The 17,277-nt window shown below is 35.8% G+C and overlaps 1 protein-coding gene across 3 annotated transcripts in view; it reads left to right on the top strand.

Moving 5' to 3' along the window:
• LOC126757993 (uncharacterized) overlaps positions 1-16,313 on the top strand; it is a 62,160-nt gene extending 45,847 nt beyond the window's left edge. For all 3 annotated transcript variants that reach the window (XM_050471945.1, XM_050471944.1, XM_050471946.1), the window contains 13 exons: positions 2,417-2,534; positions 5,359-5,477; positions 5,596-5,782; positions 5,847-6,306; positions 8,247-8,535; positions 8,604-9,048; positions 9,124-9,235; positions 9,307-9,482; positions 11,600-13,023; positions 13,533-13,673; positions 13,762-13,926; positions 13,996-14,142; positions 14,205-16,313. In XM_050471945.1, coding sequence (XP_050327902.1) covers positions 2,417-2,534; positions 5,359-5,477; positions 5,596-5,782; positions 5,847-6,306; positions 8,247-8,535; positions 8,604-9,048; positions 9,124-9,235; positions 9,307-9,482; positions 11,600-13,023; positions 13,533-13,673; positions 13,762-13,926; positions 13,996-14,142; positions 14,205-14,345 — 3,924 coding nt within the window. In that variant the 3' untranslated portion in view covers positions 14,346-16,313. The remainder of the gene's footprint in view (positions 1-2,416; positions 2,535-5,358; positions 5,478-5,595; positions 5,783-5,846; positions 6,307-8,246; positions 8,536-8,603; positions 9,049-9,123; positions 9,236-9,306; positions 9,483-11,599; positions 13,024-13,532; positions 13,674-13,761; positions 13,927-13,995; positions 14,143-14,204) is intronic.
• Positions 16,314-17,277: the final 964 nt, after the last annotated feature.

The following is a 17,277-nucleotide window of genomic DNA, read 5'->3' as shown; positions in this document are numbered from 1 at the left end:
ATTAGTAAAAATTGTTTACATGGTTTGTCCGGAAAGCATAATGGCTGAGTCGATTTAAAAAATTTATTGCACCAATCGTTACAATTCTTTAAAAACTTTCAAAATAGGTTCTTTCTGCGTCAATGCAGCGCTGTCAGCGCGATTTCCAAGCATTCAAGGCGTCACGGAAAGCATTGTCCGGAATAGCTTTGAGAGCCGAGGTGCATGCAGCTTGGATCCCCTCTGTCATCTCAAAATGCTTGCCTTTCATCTGTCTTTTCAGGCAAGGCAACAAAAAAAGTCCCGGAAGCGTTGGGATGCCGGTCTTGGTTAGATAGCTGTTCACAAGAAATGCGGTTAGAGCCGGGGCGTTGTCGTGGTGCATCCTCCAACCATCTTGCGCATGTTCAAGTGCTCCGTCACAAGGTCATGAACAACATATATTGATAAATTTAACATCTGGGCAATTAAACGAATACTTAGTCGACGGTCTGAGTTAAAAACTTTGCGCATACGAGTCAAATTGTCGGTGTTTGTCGAGGTCGGAAGGGCCCTCAGCACGGTCTTCATCAGCGACCTCTTTCCGGCCCTCCAAAAAGACCTGGTGTCATCGAAACACACCACTTTTTGCTAAAGCAACATCTGGGTAAGCCTGCTTGATCATATCAAACGCATCTGTCGTAGATTTACCGAGTTTCACACAGAAACACGTCGCGCGAAAATGTTTGTCCTGACTCTCCAGTTGCTCGGAGACAACTGACCAGCCGCTGCTCCGTTAGCTAGGAACGCCCTCTACCGCGCTCCAGTCGGTGCGCGCACGCTCTGAAGTACAGTCACGACGGAAGAAAATCAGTCCTATTACTTTCCGGACAAACCCTGTATATGGTTACAGCTTCTTTTGGAAAAAAATCATATTTCTTGCGCTATGATATGGATAACGACTTAGTGATACCCTTTTCGGCGTCATCTTCAATATTCTTCGGCTCTGTCATACTGCTTTATGATGAAAATGAATGCCAAAAGTTTATTTGAAGACTTATCTAGTGACGCGAAGTGTATATACATACGTGGAACGTACGTCACAACTGCCTTACTGGCAGTGCAATTTTGCTATACTTACATAAGTATATGTTGTTATATACTAGACTCTACTTCTGCTGGATCTAGCTTAAAGCCACCAACTAATGGCAAATAACAAGAATTGTAATGACTTTATTTATATTACTAGTATTTTGCTTGTTGCTCGTGGGTTTTTTTTTCGTTTTCTTTACGTTTGCCCAGTAGCAGTTGTGAAATCCATGAAGTCGGGTTTTACGTGAAGCATTTCGAGTTCTCACGTTCCCTAAATACAATTTACCATTGCGTCTTCAACATATGCATGTATATAGATTGGCTTTTTCACGCTAATCTGTTATCGCTGGTGCCGCATTTACATACTTGTGTCTAGTTGATTGATATAATTAAGACTTGCTGACAATTTGCCATGCGCGTCGGCGGATAATATCGGCCGCTACGTGGCGCAAGCGCCCCCAAATGTTTGATACGCTTGTCAATCGTGTACACTTTTGACGAGTTGAATTTTCACTTCGATTTTTTCTCTTCGTGTGAGCAGAAAATACTAATATGTACATATGTACATGTATATGTATGTAAATCAGATGTGTTCTTGTTTAGATTTATGCGTCTATCACTTAAACCAACCGCTAGGCAGTCGCCACTCCGTTTAAAGCGAATTTTAAACGCTTTAGAATTCCAGCTAATTGTATTTTATTCGTACAAAGTCACTGACATTCTTCCTTGGCAGATCCTCGTATAGTCCATTTTTATGAACACAACTTTAACGACTTCACATGACATATAATAGATTGTCAAAAAAGTCTTGCGGTATTTTCGCTAGTTGGCGCTGAAAGCGCGTAGTTCTAGTTCGTCGCATCGGGTCATGCTATACCTTTTTGGAAAGCTCATTTCACGCGCTAACACGTGTTTGATTGATTGTCGTTTCTTTTAAGTCGTTCGTGAGTTATAGCGTCGCAAACATAAAGCAAAATAAAGAGAAAATACGGCATATTTTACAGTACTACTACGATAAAGGCAAAAATGCATCTCAAGCCGCCAATAAAATTTGTGCAGTTTATGGACCCGATACAGTTTCCATTTCCACCGCACAACGGTGGTTTCAACGTTTTCGTTCTGGTCGAAAGAGACCGGCATAGTAGCAGCCGTAGCATCGGTCAAGAGCTGGGCATGAGTCATCAAAAATTCATTTCAATTTCAATAAAAAAAAATTCAATACAAATACCGCAAGACTTTTTTGACAACCCATTACATATACATATGTATATGTATGTAAATATGTACATATAACTTACATACATATAACATTAAATATAACATATTGTTTGTTATTATAATAATTGTTACATTTCTACAATTTCAGGAACTCGATGATCAGCTTGCAACATTACTTTTGATAAGGAATGCATCAGCTAAAAAGTCTACATTCACATTTAACTATGGGGATGGTCAATGCAGCAATGAATGGGAACTCGATGTGGGTGAGTAGAAACTCAGTTGTTGTATTTGCTATCTGTGTGTACACAACATAAGTATGTATTTATGTACATCAAACTACCATAAATTCTTTTTTCCTTGTTACTCCTCCGTTGCGCCATCTCATACCATCAAGCGACGTCCTTATAATGCTGTCTGTAGTCTTCCATGTGTCGAAAAGGCTGGATTTCGCAAAGCCTGTTCGACACATGTGAGCCTCTTTTTTATTAGCGTGGCTAGTATCTTTTAGATGCTGTACAGTATCCTATATTTACACTATATACATATATGTATGTACATATAAGTATATTTATATTTCAATAGCCCATTTATTCCATCTAGTCTATAAAAATATTGCTATACTGATTTGGATCGGTTAGTTTAAAAGACAGCTAGTCTTCGAAGACGCCAAATTTGTTCCCACTCTTTTGACATTTCTCTTCAGTAAGATTTGCCAATTCATCATGGAAAGATATACGATCCAGCAATGAGTCGAAATTATTAAAATTTATTATCGAAATTCGCAGTCAGTGGCCTCAACTTTAACAGCGCTACAAAAGTTTTTTTTTTTTAAATAAAACAAAAACGGTTTAGGATATCAATGAAATACTTTATTCCTTTGAAAGTACATGCGTACGTACTGTATGAGTCACCATTTCATTGCAAAAAAATTACAGTTTGATGCGGTTTATGGGCCGGCGGCGTCATTGGGCGGTACTTCTTTCGTGATGACCAAGACCGGCACGTTACTGTGAATAATCTGAAAATTTATGGCCCGTTACAATGTTTTGGATAATAATCTCTGTGAAATTTCTTGAATATACCTCATCAAATGAAATAGTTTTCCATACAAGCAATTGATTCTGATCGTTAAGTTTGTATGGCAGCTCTATGTTAGTCCAACATCGGCGATTCCGTAAAATTAGCAGCTTCTTGGTAGTATATCTAAAACTGATAGACAAGTCACGTATATACAGTTGGACATGGCTAAATCAACTCAGCACGTCACGCTGCTCATTTATTTATACATTACGGGAGGTCCGAGTTTCCTTTTGGGTGTTACAAATATCGTTGCAATCTTAATATGCTTTGTTTAGGGTATAAATATTATAAAATGTGTCCAAACATAAGGCATTTAGAAAAGCATTCCAATACAAAATAAAAACTAATATTTTTTCAAGGTCTCACTGTTTTAACCCTCGTTTAAACGATTAAGACGTGTATCGCACAGGAATAAAAATTTACATTTCCCTATGAAGATTTAGTGAGAAAGTGTAAAATTATTAAGATCAGTCATCTATAAGTACCCACTAAAGTAAAATTTTCCTTCAATGAAAAGAATTGAGAGTCAATCATGCATAAGTATTGAGAGTGCAGGAAAATAAATCCGAAATAGTGAAAAAGTTTCGAATACGATTTTTAAAATTAGGGTTGGCTGCACTTCGCTAAAATGTCAGGTTTTCCTTAACTAAATACTCAACGTGACCAGTAATAATAGGTAGGCCTAATATATAGAGCTTCGAACTATAAGGAAATGAGGCGTTATATACTTTTTCTAGAATAAAACATGACGATTTAGAATTCTTTGATACTTTTTTTCGTGATAAAATGGTAGAAATCTCACAAATTAATTGTTCACCGAAAGTATCCGTTGGAATAGTTTTCTTATCAATAAAAACGTGCATATGTATACTATGTACATATGTAAGTGTTAGAGTACTCTTATGAGACATATTTGCTTTTCGCGCGCAAATCTTGTTTTTAATAAATAAAAAATTCCATGTTTGTATTGAAACGGAATAAAAACTTATACAATGTAGGAAAAAGCATTATTACTGAACTGGTCCGGGTTCACTGCACTTATGGTAGAACCATTACTAAATCACGTGATTACCAACTAATGATCACTGACTAAACATTGCATCGTTGTAGGAAGCGTGCCTTTATCTATATATACATATGTATATAGTTTCAATCGGACAATTTGTATTGAAAAATGTGTCGATATAAAAATTTTTAAATCATATTTATAAATACACATACATATGCATGTACATATGTACTTAATACTCGTGCAAATAAGGAAGCCAAACGCACGTTTGATAAATAGGCCCAAAATGAGGTGGCCACCGATTTTCACAAGAAAATTTTGTTCAGCAATGAAGCTCACTTGATAATAATCGGGGAACGCTGTAGAGCCATAACTTATAAATGAACTTTTCACGCCTGAATTTGAGGATGTTGATAGCTTTTGCTTGCAATAAGACGGCGCTACATGCCGTACAGATGTACTAGGTGATCGAAAATTGGGCTAGACGCGGCGGTTACTTGCCCTTTCAAAAATAAAATAAGCTTGACTCATAGCTGGATAAATCTTCCTAAAATGAACTCTTCCCGAAATTGTTTGTTACTAAGAGAAGTTCATCAGAAGGTGTTCTAATTCAATCAAATATCAGCGAATAAGGATTTTGAAATTGTAACCACTTTTCGTGGCCATACACAAATGGTGGTCTGTGACATAGTCATCTAAGCTCTAAGATATAAGATAAATTAAAACAAGAATTTTTTACTTCGTTTGATCGGTACGGTAGCTATTAGTTATGTGATCCGATCTGAAAAATTTTTCGGAGCCTTGGACAATAAATCATTCCAAAATTCGTGAAGATATCTTGACAAATGAAAAATTAAGTTGACAGCTATAAGCTATAGTAGTCCGATCTGAATATTTTTCTTGGATATCGTAGCGTTGCCTTAGGCTATGCAAAATTTCGTGAAAATACCTTGTTCGAAAAAAAAAATTTACATATACACACTTTTTGTTCTTTACAGGAAAAGCTCCGGAGTCAGTAGAGAGTTTTAAATGCAGAGGTGACAACTATGAATCTATGAGATGCAGAATGTTCTATCCACCAAATAACTTACCAACAGTATATAAAATATCATATGAAGTAAGTATTACCGGTAGCATGAATACTATACATACATATATTGTAGGTAGTACAATCTTAATTATTATTACATAAAAACCCTGAACTCAAGATTCACCTTTTCAATGTTCCCATTTAGACATTACAGAACAATATTGTAGATTGCACACTGGACAACGGCTCAGACCATGATATAACGTTGATGGCGACAAATAGCGGCAAATGTATTTATTATCCATCCCAAGAATTTCATAATTTCACTTTGATAGCGACAAATGCTTTAGGAGAATACACGAATAAAATCTCCATAAACACCCATAAGAGCGGTAAGTGTGGATGTCAGATGCTTTATACTTCGTGAATATTTTTAATGCTTCCTATTATTTGCAGTCGTGCCGCCAAAATTGCAAATCTATGTGGAAAACATAACCTCCAATAGCGTATATTTATCATGGAAAAACCGTAAGCAAGATTACTATAAGGCCATTGGATTGGAATATAACATTACCGTTGAACCGGATGACCACGAAAAATACAATTTAACCGAGTACAGTGAAAGGTTGGCATATAATTTCACACTCCCAAACCTTCCCTATGCCAACTGGCAATATGTTTTGAATGTCTCAGCACGTGTTAATTGCAATACAAGCGAATGGAACGAACCAACTAAAGTGGTTTTCAAAACTGCGCCGCGTCAACCCGATCGTGCGCCACGCACTTATGTTGGTGGTTTCGACATTAATGAGGCAGACATAATAACTTTATATTGGGAGGGTTTGGCAGATTACGAGAGAAATGGTGAAAATTTCACTTACGTTATTCAAGAATTGGACATGTATGGACAAGAGTTGTAAGTAAATTCTCAAATCTATCTGACTTTTCACTTTCCAGTATACAAATCAAACACCAATGTATTTATCTGAATAAAACCCTACATTAATAGTCTTTAAAATGTGCCAACTTATGAAAAATTTTCCAAATCGGACCAAAATTTTACAAGCCCCCGGATACCAAATATGCGAAGCTCAGTTTCTATTCCGAACTTTGTTTTGATCAATCTTTTATCAGTCAATCTGTGAAATATAATATAGAAGTTCGAAGAAAAACCTTTACCGAAAATAGTATGTCTGTATGGCAAAAATAGCTGGAATCGGCTCAGTTCCCATATCTCTCTATATAAAAGAAAGTTGTGTTAGTTACACCATTTATAAGTCAAGAACGACTGAACCGATTTGGCTGAAAATTGGTGGGGAGATAGCTTAGAACCAGGGGAAGGACATAGGATGCCTTTTATCCCTTTTCTTTTTTAAGCTGATGGCTTAACCGCTAGTGCTATATATATAAATTGTAATTATATTATTCTTTGTATATAAAAACAAAAAAAAAAAAAAAATTATATTTCAAATAATAAGCATTTGTTCAAAATTCATGTTTGTAGGAATCATTTGAATATATGCATACAATTTTAAACAGATTCTTCCTCATAAATAATACAATTGCTAAGTATGTATTTGGAATAGTAGAAAAGAACTGCAACCAAATACGCAGTACAATGGATTATAACTGGCTCAGTAATCAGTCGTTGAGTATTATTATACCACGTGCATCCCAAAAGACTGATGTCATAACCTTTCCATCCGACTTTTTCGTCTTTCCACGCCTGAGAACCGGTTCATCATGTGCAGTCCACTAGAATGATAGTCGATTGGACTCCAGTGGGAAATGATGGAGCTATGTTTCTATTGTCACGCACCGACGCAAAAATTCGGTTTTATTGCGATTAAAGAGCGCTCAAACACTTCTCAGAAGCAGTTATTCGTTGTTTTTGTTGGATTATGAACTTTCGACGCACCCACTTTGCACAGAGCTTTCGCCTCTTTAGAGCATCGTTGTCCTCGGTGTTCAATTCGCCTGTTTCCAGCTTAGCAAATATCTTTTCAACGGTGGATTTCCCTGAGCCCAAATTCAACAGTATTTTCCCCCAAAAAGCAATGCTTTATTAACACACGAAATGCTTTATGATCCATTTGTTTGTAAACTAATACAAGTTGCTTCACAAAAATGCTATATCTTATTAACTAATAGTTATAATCCAACTAATAGAAATCATATAGATGGTAGTAGTAGTATTACATATTTATATATCAGCCACAGTGAAGCGTGGACGGGTCCTCTAGTACTAAATAAAGAAAAAATACGTCCGCCTGACTTTATACCGCAAATAACGGTTAATATGTGAGTAATCGTAATGAAATTGAAAGATCGTGTTTTTCTGATAATAATGTATCTTTGTGCCTAAAATTGATAATATCGGGTCCAAAACTTACCCAAGCCTCGGTATAACTAATACTGGAATTTTCAAACATTCGGTTGACTTTCGACCCTACATATTGGCGATGATACGTGAGGTAACTCAATCAAGCTCAGAGAGCATCTTTTTCTGTTATAACTATCATTTGTTCAAATTTGACCTGGACTGACAAAAATAATGCAGAATTTTCCATGCACTTCAATTTTTCATTGTTATATTTGTTGTAAGTCTCGGCTTTGATATAGCCTTCAGTGCCTTCACCGAAATTTGTGTTTCTCGGTTGTGGCTCATTTTCGAATTTTGCAATATTGTTTGATAAATGTAAGTTCTTTGGCTATGTTGTCAAGCATCTCTTATGTGATCATTACTCGAAGAAAATATGTTAAGTCGTGTACAGATTAGGTACAAAAGCAGCTTTTTTTGAGTTTATGAAATCGGTTCTGATTAACACTTGGTCAATTAATTCTTTTCTTTTGTAGAAATTCAAAAGAAACCAATAGCACAACAGTTGACTTTCGATGGGTCTCAAACCATCCTAGAATTTATAAAATATTCGGCAAAAATGCAGTCGGTGCATCGTCAAATGCAAGCATAATACGAGTTGTCTCACCCAGAGAATTCAGTCCTCCATTAGAAATTGAGAAGTTGTTGGAAAATGGAGCATTCATATTAAAATGGCAGCATCCAGGTGACTACGAAAAGCGACCACCAAGCAACTATACTGTCTTCTGGTGTCAGCAAAGGTTGATGAAGAAAAAAAAGTGTGACGTAAATATCTTAATATTTTTCAGTTATAATATATTTTAAGTCTAACAATTTTTTTTCACCCACAAAAGGGTTCCATGCACTTCACAGTTGTAGAAAATACGAGAACCAATTATACCACACACGCGAAGGATCAACTTATAATGGCCGTGGCAGCCAACTATCCACGCGGAAGTAGTGGATTTTATTGGCCCCATTGTTTTAACGATTTAAATGCATATTTAGAGCAGATAACTACGTTTGACGTTACCGACAAGTCGGAGTCGAGCATCGTTCTAAAATGGAGTAATCCAAATTGTAACAGTGCATTCAATGGCTACAATATTACCTATTGCATATTGAACAATAGCATGGTGTCCAGTTGTCATTCAGAGCGCGAAAATTCGACACAAAGTATTAGCTTCAATTTAACGAATTTGGAAGCATATACATTTTATTACATCAGCATACAGTTATATGGCGTTAATAATCGAAAGAGCCCGCCCATTGCAATCAAGGCACAAACCCTTCAAGCAGGTGATTTTCAAACTTGCGATTAAAAAATTAAATACATAATAAATATTAAAAAACCCACATATACTGTTATTTTAGCACCTGAACCGCCAACTAATCTAAATTATACGGACGTAACAAGTCATTCGGCGAAAATTTCATGGAAAGCGCCAACTGAAAGACATGGAGTTCTGACAAAGTATTATATTTGGTATGTGTAACATTAAATTTGTTTGCACTACTTATGTAAGTGTGTGGTAATATGTTTGTGTATTCTTTAAGGTATAAAAAATACAACGAAGCAGAGGCAAAATACAATGAGACCACTAACGTGTCTTATACGTCTTATACATTAAACGACCTAAGCAGTGGATCTGTCTATGAGGTATGGCTAACGGCGTGGACAAAACATCAATCAATTAAGAGCGCTTCAGTGAATATCACCACCATGATTGGCAGTAAGTATAATTATTAAATAAGGAAATCTATTAACTCAAAGATGTATAGACAGACATTGCGAAATCAATTTGCCTGATGATTATAATATACATTTTAAGGTGAAAACTTACCTATCTAGTTTAGGGGTCAAAAAAACCTATATAGAGAGGAAAAGTTCGTTATATTGAAAAAGGAACCCACTTAAAAATGATTTTTAATAAATTTAATGGTCAAAGTACATAATTATATTCTTATCGGCTCAAAATTTATGGTCTTTTAGATGAAAATACAATTCCATAAATATTTTTTCTAATCTTGAAGTAATTACATTTTCTTAAATCACGCGTTCTGATACATTCATTATTGTTAAATCCATTCATTTTACAATTCATTGACTATTTAAGGATCTATATCCACTTATGAATTTCAAAAATCGATATATCGAATATGCATATATTTAAAAATCTTCTCTGAAAAACGTTTCGAGAATAATTGTAAGAAATTTTATCTTGGCGTGATTGGCTCCCAAAATTTCAAACGCGTTTTTTCGCTGTTTTCATTGTTAGTGAGGGAAATTCCTCCGAAACGACTTTGCCTTGAAATTTTCAAACATCCTTCTTAAATATGCTTGTCAGGTAATGAGGTAATTTTTGACAAAAAATACGACTTTTAAGAAATTTTAAAGTGTAAATTTTTTCACAAGAAACTAAATATTTTTGAGAAATCCGCCATTTTGTTAAAAATCAAAATTGTTACTAATCCTTCGTTTGTTACTTGTATTCATCTATAGTAATAAATTTTTTTTTGGTTTCCGGATTTGAGATAATTTTAAGGACAACAATCTTCCTCGACGGAAGTCGCCGCCGATCTTTTTCGGGGTTCTTGTTGTTGTTGTTTTAACGGAAATTCAATCCCCGTTGGGATGGTAAGTGTCATTTGAGTTGTCGTCGATGTCATCTAACAGGAGGCCCAAGAAACATGCTGTTTCGTCGGGGTCGGACCAAAGGGAGGAGGGTGTTAGATGAGTGGGGTTCGTGGGGCATGCAAAGAGGTGGTCAGTGTCATGCGGAGACTCGTTGCATGCAGGACATACATTCGGTATGTCAGGGTCTATTCTGGATAAGTAGGAGTTTAACCTGCTACAGTATCCGAACGAAGTTGCGCGTTTCACGTGGCAGCTGGAGCTCTTCGTCTGCCATGGGTGGTGATTTGACTCCAAGAACGCCATTCACGGGAAGGGAGTCGGTGAAGGTGTTGATGGCTCCGCTGTGAATGGCAGTCAGTACCTGTCGAAAGTTAGTTGCGTCCGAAGTCCGCTCGGCGTACTGTACGACGTCGTCGACGTAGTCGAGGAATGGTCTTTTGATGCTCCTAGGAGGCGGTTGCGCTCCAAGCAGATGGCTGCAGGGGTGATTTCTGCGAAAGCATCCCAGCAGGAACTGCGCGCGAACTATGTGCAGATTGCACAGCCGTAGAGGCTTGTGTCACAGTATTGCGCAGGCAACATGGGGTCACGTAACGCGTGGTCCACTCCCTATGAGTCTTAAGGCCAGAACAGGTCTTAAGATGGCTCCATCCATTGCATGTATTGCACCTGACCGAGGTGGAGTTTGGATGGAGCCGTTTTGCGCATACGCAGCAGAAAAATTGCTCCGGGCCCAGGTTGGACTCAATGCCAGCACGAGTCAAGAGGATACGGAGCAACCCTGCTGCAAGGCATTGCTCCAATGACGACAAACACAAATTAACACTTACCGATCCAAACGGGGTTAGATCGCCGAAAAAACAGCCCTTGGTCGGATGAAATCCGAGTCAATTCCGGTGCGTAGAACCCGCTGTCGTGGGAATCTTTTCGGGGTTCTTCTTGGAGATCGGCTACAGGCTCAAGGGAATCCAAATTTTTTTACATTTACATTAAATTTTGTTAATGTAAAACGCTTCTTAAAAAAAAATCACGATACATACATTTTTTTTTACTTGTAATGGATATAATCTCTACAAAAAACAAAAAACAAAAGATATACCTCAAGCCTCTATAAATATCTAGATGTTATATATTGATTACACAAATGATCAACAAAAATGTTTCAGAATTCTTAAACTAATTGGATATTTTTTTTAATCATTCAAATTCCAGTACCAATGCCACCGACAGATGTAAATCTATATCTAAACGGTAGTGATTATGTGCTCAGTTGGACTGCAGCGGAAAATTCAGTCGGTCATATGGTGTTCTACGAGCTAATTTTTAATGCCAATAATCAAATAAAAAAATTAACGGTACAGCACCCAAATTCTAACGGTACGGTAACAGGAACAGATAATAAACTCGTGTGCCGCCTAAAATATCCCGGTTGCCCGAAGGGCGTACAAAATATGCAAGTACGCACTATCAATGTGGTAGCCGAAAAAGATTTAGATAAGAGCACGTTTACTATCGCGGGCGAAGGAATGCAACGAGCACGCCGTCACACCAATCCTTCATACGCACCAAGTACCGTTCGCACGCAGGCAACTGCTAATGGTGAAATGTATAACAAGTCCCACAAACAAAAGGAACATATATCGGCTGATGACCATAAGGAAGCGAAACTAGCATACAAATATAAAACGCACCAAGATTTCGTGTGTGACGTAGTTGGTGGAGGTATCCGAACACAATTACCCGATATAAAGAATACCGCATATTACATGCTGAAATCGGATGCAAGCAGTTCACACAATTTCACTTGTTCAGAATTTGAGTGGGCACTGTTAGTGGCTTCGATTATTTTCGTTAGCGTGTTCATAGCGACCATAGTTTGGACTTACAAGTTTGTGCAACGTCAATGGAAGGTGCACGTACAATTACCAGAATCGGTGCTACAACTAATGAGCATGAGTTCAAAATTACCCAGTTGCTTGGAGGATAATAAACCGGAAAATATTTCCATTGTATCGACAAAAGCTAGCGATGGTGCATCGCTAATCAATATTGGAAAGACGTCCGTACCCTCGTGTAGCAGTGAAAGTGGTGTCGATGGCGTTGGCGACGCTGACAGTGACACACCGAGTACAAGTAGCGAAGATGTCAATAGGGAATTTTCACGCTGTTGGGCGAAAAGCGAGCCGGCATCGCCACAGACTACAGTAACTTTAAATAGCCTTAGCTACTCTTCGCATCAACCATCACCGTTGCGGTGTAAAAAGCCATTTGACAAGCCCATTCTTATTAATGATGACTACTTACAAGCGGAACAAATAATACCAATTATTGCTAATGACAGCAGCACATCGAGCGAATCTTCATATTTACCCTTACATTCAATTAAATCGAAGTCGAGCTCAACTTCGGAGAGTAGCGGTAACAAAGGAAGTTTTGGTGATTATGTTACAGCGGGTGATATTGCTGCAACAGTGACAACATCAACTGACGCTATGCTCAACAAACATGCAAAGACGCCGCTTTTGCTACAAATGACAAATAATAACAATAATAATAATAACAATATTAATAATAATAATATATTAAAAAATGCGCCGCTGGCTAACAATTATGTACTACCAGACTCACTCCACAAGGTAAATAATTTGCTCTGAACCGGGTATATTGCGTTTGTCACGTAGTTTGTAAAACCCAGAAGGAAGCCTTCAAAAAAAATATAAATATTATATATATATATGATCAGATTGACGAGTTGAGTCGTCCATGTCCGTCTGCCTGTCTGTATTGATGCACTGGTTTCTCAGTTTTTGAGATATTGATCTGAAACTTTGCACAACTGTTTTTTCCCGAAGAAGCTGGTCATTTGTGGAAACCGGCTGTCTTAGAAACTTATCGTTCAAAATCAAGTTCTTTTATGAGGAAATCTTTATTTGTCAAGAGACGAGAAAACTATCTCTGAATAAATTGTTCAGATCGGATCATTATACTTATAAGCTATACAACCAGGCCCATAAATATCAAGTGTTTGTATGTAAAACTTTTTAATGTAGGGTATTATAGCTTCGGTGCAAAGAAATTTAACATTTTTTCTTGCCCTTGTTATTGTTTATTTAAATTGTGTTTTTCTTATAATTGCCACTTGTAGTTGCCAACAGCGCACGTCGAAAGGAACTCCGTAAACCCTCTAGAATCAAAGCTCTTACAGGCGAAAGCTGCAACGGCGCAGGCACACCTCTTTCCAACGCTTGCGACCGACGATTATGTGCTACCCGATTCATTACTTAAGGTAAATAAATTCACAAATGGATTTAACACTTTTAATTTAATCGTTTCGTTTTTGTTCTTGTACCAATTATGATTATATATACTTGCAGTTGTCCACAGCACATACCGCTACCATACGGCAAGATCACAACGAAACTGATAAGCCATTTCAACAACAATTGCCACAAACTACAACCATACCAGCGCAGTCGGATCTATTTAAAAATTTAGCGCTTACAACAGGCGATTATGTGCTACCCGATGAGTTGCCCAAGGCTAGTTGACTTTTCCTTTTCAACTTTTAAAGAATTTTCCAATTAAAGCTTCATTTTATATTTCTATAGATCGCTGCATCACAGCAACACGAGACATCTCTATTGCCACTACCGCAACAACACTCGCAAATTAATTCTACGCAAGCGCAACCCAATATTCTTAAAAATATGCCACTCACACACTGTGGTTATGTACTACCTGATACGTTAACCAAGGTAAACCCAAAACTTCAATATAAAAGAAAAAAATCCTACTAACATATAAACTATGTTCACAGTTTGCTGCTGCACAAAACGCTGTCAATGACGCGGACATTGACGACGATACGCAGACGCCAGCGCACCAGCAAGTTCGACCAATGGTTTCATACGGCTATGTTACATCAGATTTTTGGTCACAGCAAAATGCAATGAAATGAATTTGAACTCATAGAACTGCTACGAAGCCGAATCGTATAATTTAACCAAAAAAAGTGAAAAGATTTGCACAAGCCAAGCTTACTTAGTGATCGTATGCGGCAAACGTTTGCTGTGCTGACGTTGTAAAAATCCTAAAAAAAATCGTACCGAGCATTTTGCATATTTATTGCTTAATTGACTGCTAGCGAAATTTTTACTATCACGGCCAAAGGCTTAGGCGTTATGTAGTTGTTGGTGATTTACATTTAAAAACTATTTCGCGACTGATTTACTGTTGTTATACGTATAAGTGTGTGCGCAAGTGCTTGTTAGGTGTATGGCATGCATGCCGACCTACACACGAATTTAGTATGTGTCTAACTAAATAAGTTAGTAATAAATTTACTAAGCGTAAGAATAAAAGGCTATGAGTTTGTAGCGATTCCCAGGTGGAGCAGAAGAACTTGTATACTTATAAAAATTATTAATTAAGGAATATACATATATTTTGAGCATAGGCATATACATATGTGTGTATTTGCACTTATGTACATATATGTATATGTAATGTAGTATAATTAATTATATTTCAAATGTGAAAATAATTCAGTTGATTGCTTTAATAAGTTCCTTAAATATTTTCGTTATATACTCATTATCTCAAAGATAAACATACATACGTAGATACAGAAGTAAGTTGAAAGCAACGCAATTCAGTTTATTTTTCTTTTTTTTTATTTATTTATTGCCTCTTAGCCTAACCTACTATTAGTTACCATTCTAAGCGGGTTTAGATCGCTGAAAGATAAGCACTTTGACGGATAAATTCCTGTAACGCAAAAAAGTCGAATTATATTTGTGGTTTGAAAATTATAAACTATCATAATTGCATCAATTTTGAAAAAGTCGCTTGTTTGCGGATCTCAAGATCATACATTTGTGGAAGATACATGCCAAATTGTAATATTAAGTTCTTAAAGTTTTTTTTGTTGTGTTATAGCTGCATATATGATTAAGCAAATAGTTTTGGATAGTGCTGTGTCCTTAGCTGCACATCATTGCAGAATTTTGTGGAAAATAATTTCCATACTATTAAGAAATTATTATTATTTCATGTATACCCTGTTTGACATGAAGTTTATAATGTCCTGAAGGAATACAGAAACTCTATAAGGTAGATTAAATAAATGATCAGCACGACGAGCTGAGTCGATTTAGCCATGTCAGTCTGTTCGTCTGTACATATATACGCAAATTAGATCTGTTTTTGAGTTATAGGTCTAAAATTTCGTACACATCCTTTTCTTCCTATTGCATATAGCTGAACGAGCAGTTTCAAGTGCATTAATAAAAACTGTTTTTTTGATGAGTAATTTTTACGAAATTTTGCGTGGGTCATTGACCTAAGACGCTAATGCAATCTCCGAAAAAATTGTTTAGATCGGATTACTATAACATTATTATATTAAATTCTTGTATGGAAAACTTTTTTATTATGACAGTAAATGTTATGAAAATTGGCATGGATTATTGCTCGAAGCAACGGTACAATATCCGAACAAATTGTACAGATCGGACCACTATGGCATATGGTTGACATCGAACTGACTGATCATACCCAAGTTCTTGTGTGAATTTTTTTATTGTTATATTATTATATTACTGCTTCGGTGCAACTGAAGTCGTTTTTTTCTATTTTCATTTTGAAATATTGTTGAATTAAAGGAATGAATATTAATATATAAAAAAGTTAGTGCACTATTAAAAATCTGAAAGCTTAATACGGACAAGTTTTGAAAATGCAAGTTAAAAGAAATGTGTAAGAATATAATATTTCTGTATAAAAGGTAGTGAGCACACGATGTATTTTCAATATTATGCTGAAAAACTAATTTGTTTTTTTTTTTGTTTGGCAAATTAATTCATTGTAATATACTAGTATAGATTCTTGTTGAATCTGAAAGCTTAAAACGGACTAGTTTTGAAAAGTAATATAATATTTTATTTTTTTATAAAAGGTAGTGAGAACACGATACATTTTCAATATAATGCCGAAAACATTTCAAATATATTTTGCCTTGTAAATGTTGTTAATATACTTTAAAATGAAAATACTTAAGCAAAACATTGTAACACATAATTTTTTCAAATCTCAATTTCAAATTCAAATTTCTCTTTATTAAGGAAAAAACAACACTGTAAAAGCATTTTTTAGTTATAATATTATTATAAATATTAGCACCCACATATGATATACATACAACAGAAGTTAAACCCTGAAGTGAGGTTAGAAGTTTTTTATTTTTCTGTTTTTCTTGTATCACGTGGAAATTAAATTATTTTCTTATATGAAAAAACAACTCAATTGTCAAATAGTCAGCCGAAAGAGTTCATAAAAATGGTAACCTGAAAAATTTTATTCATACTAGGTATAAATAAAAAACTCCATTTGTCAATTTTTGCTTCCACAGCATGCATACATACATACGGACATACAAACGTGCATATATTAAATATCTAGGATAAAATATAAAAGGGAACCAACAAGGGGTGCAATGTTAATTAAAATACACTTAGAGATTTGTGTCCTTCACTTATATTAATTACTAAATTACTTAGAAATCTTACAAAAAAAACATGCCAAAATTTAACGTAACTAAAATACAAACATTGTATAACCTTAACCTTATGCATAAATATGTACATATAACTTTAAATATAAATATTTCATTAGTAAAAAGCGTTGTAAATATTTAGGTTAGATAAACGTTAAAACAAAATATAAATGTGCCAATATTATATGTTGAATAAACTTACACCCATACATACATACAAACATGTAAACATACATATATACAATGTATATAAAATAGGCCAATTAATAGTGTGTAATAACTCTGTTAAAAGACTAATTATTGCATTGTTAGTATTGTATATAGTAGATATATGTAT

This window comes from Bactrocera neohumeralis, chromosome 5, assembly GCF_024586455.1.
Source record: "Bactrocera neohumeralis isolate Rockhampton chromosome 5, APGP_CSIRO_Bneo_wtdbg2-racon-allhic-juicebox.fasta_v2, whole genome shotgun sequence".
Taxonomy (NCBI): domain Eukaryota; kingdom Metazoa; phylum Arthropoda; class Insecta; order Diptera; family Tephritidae; genus Bactrocera; species Bactrocera neohumeralis.
Note: the sequence above shows the minus strand (reverse complement) of the source record. Positions and strands in the feature narration are given on the sequence as shown.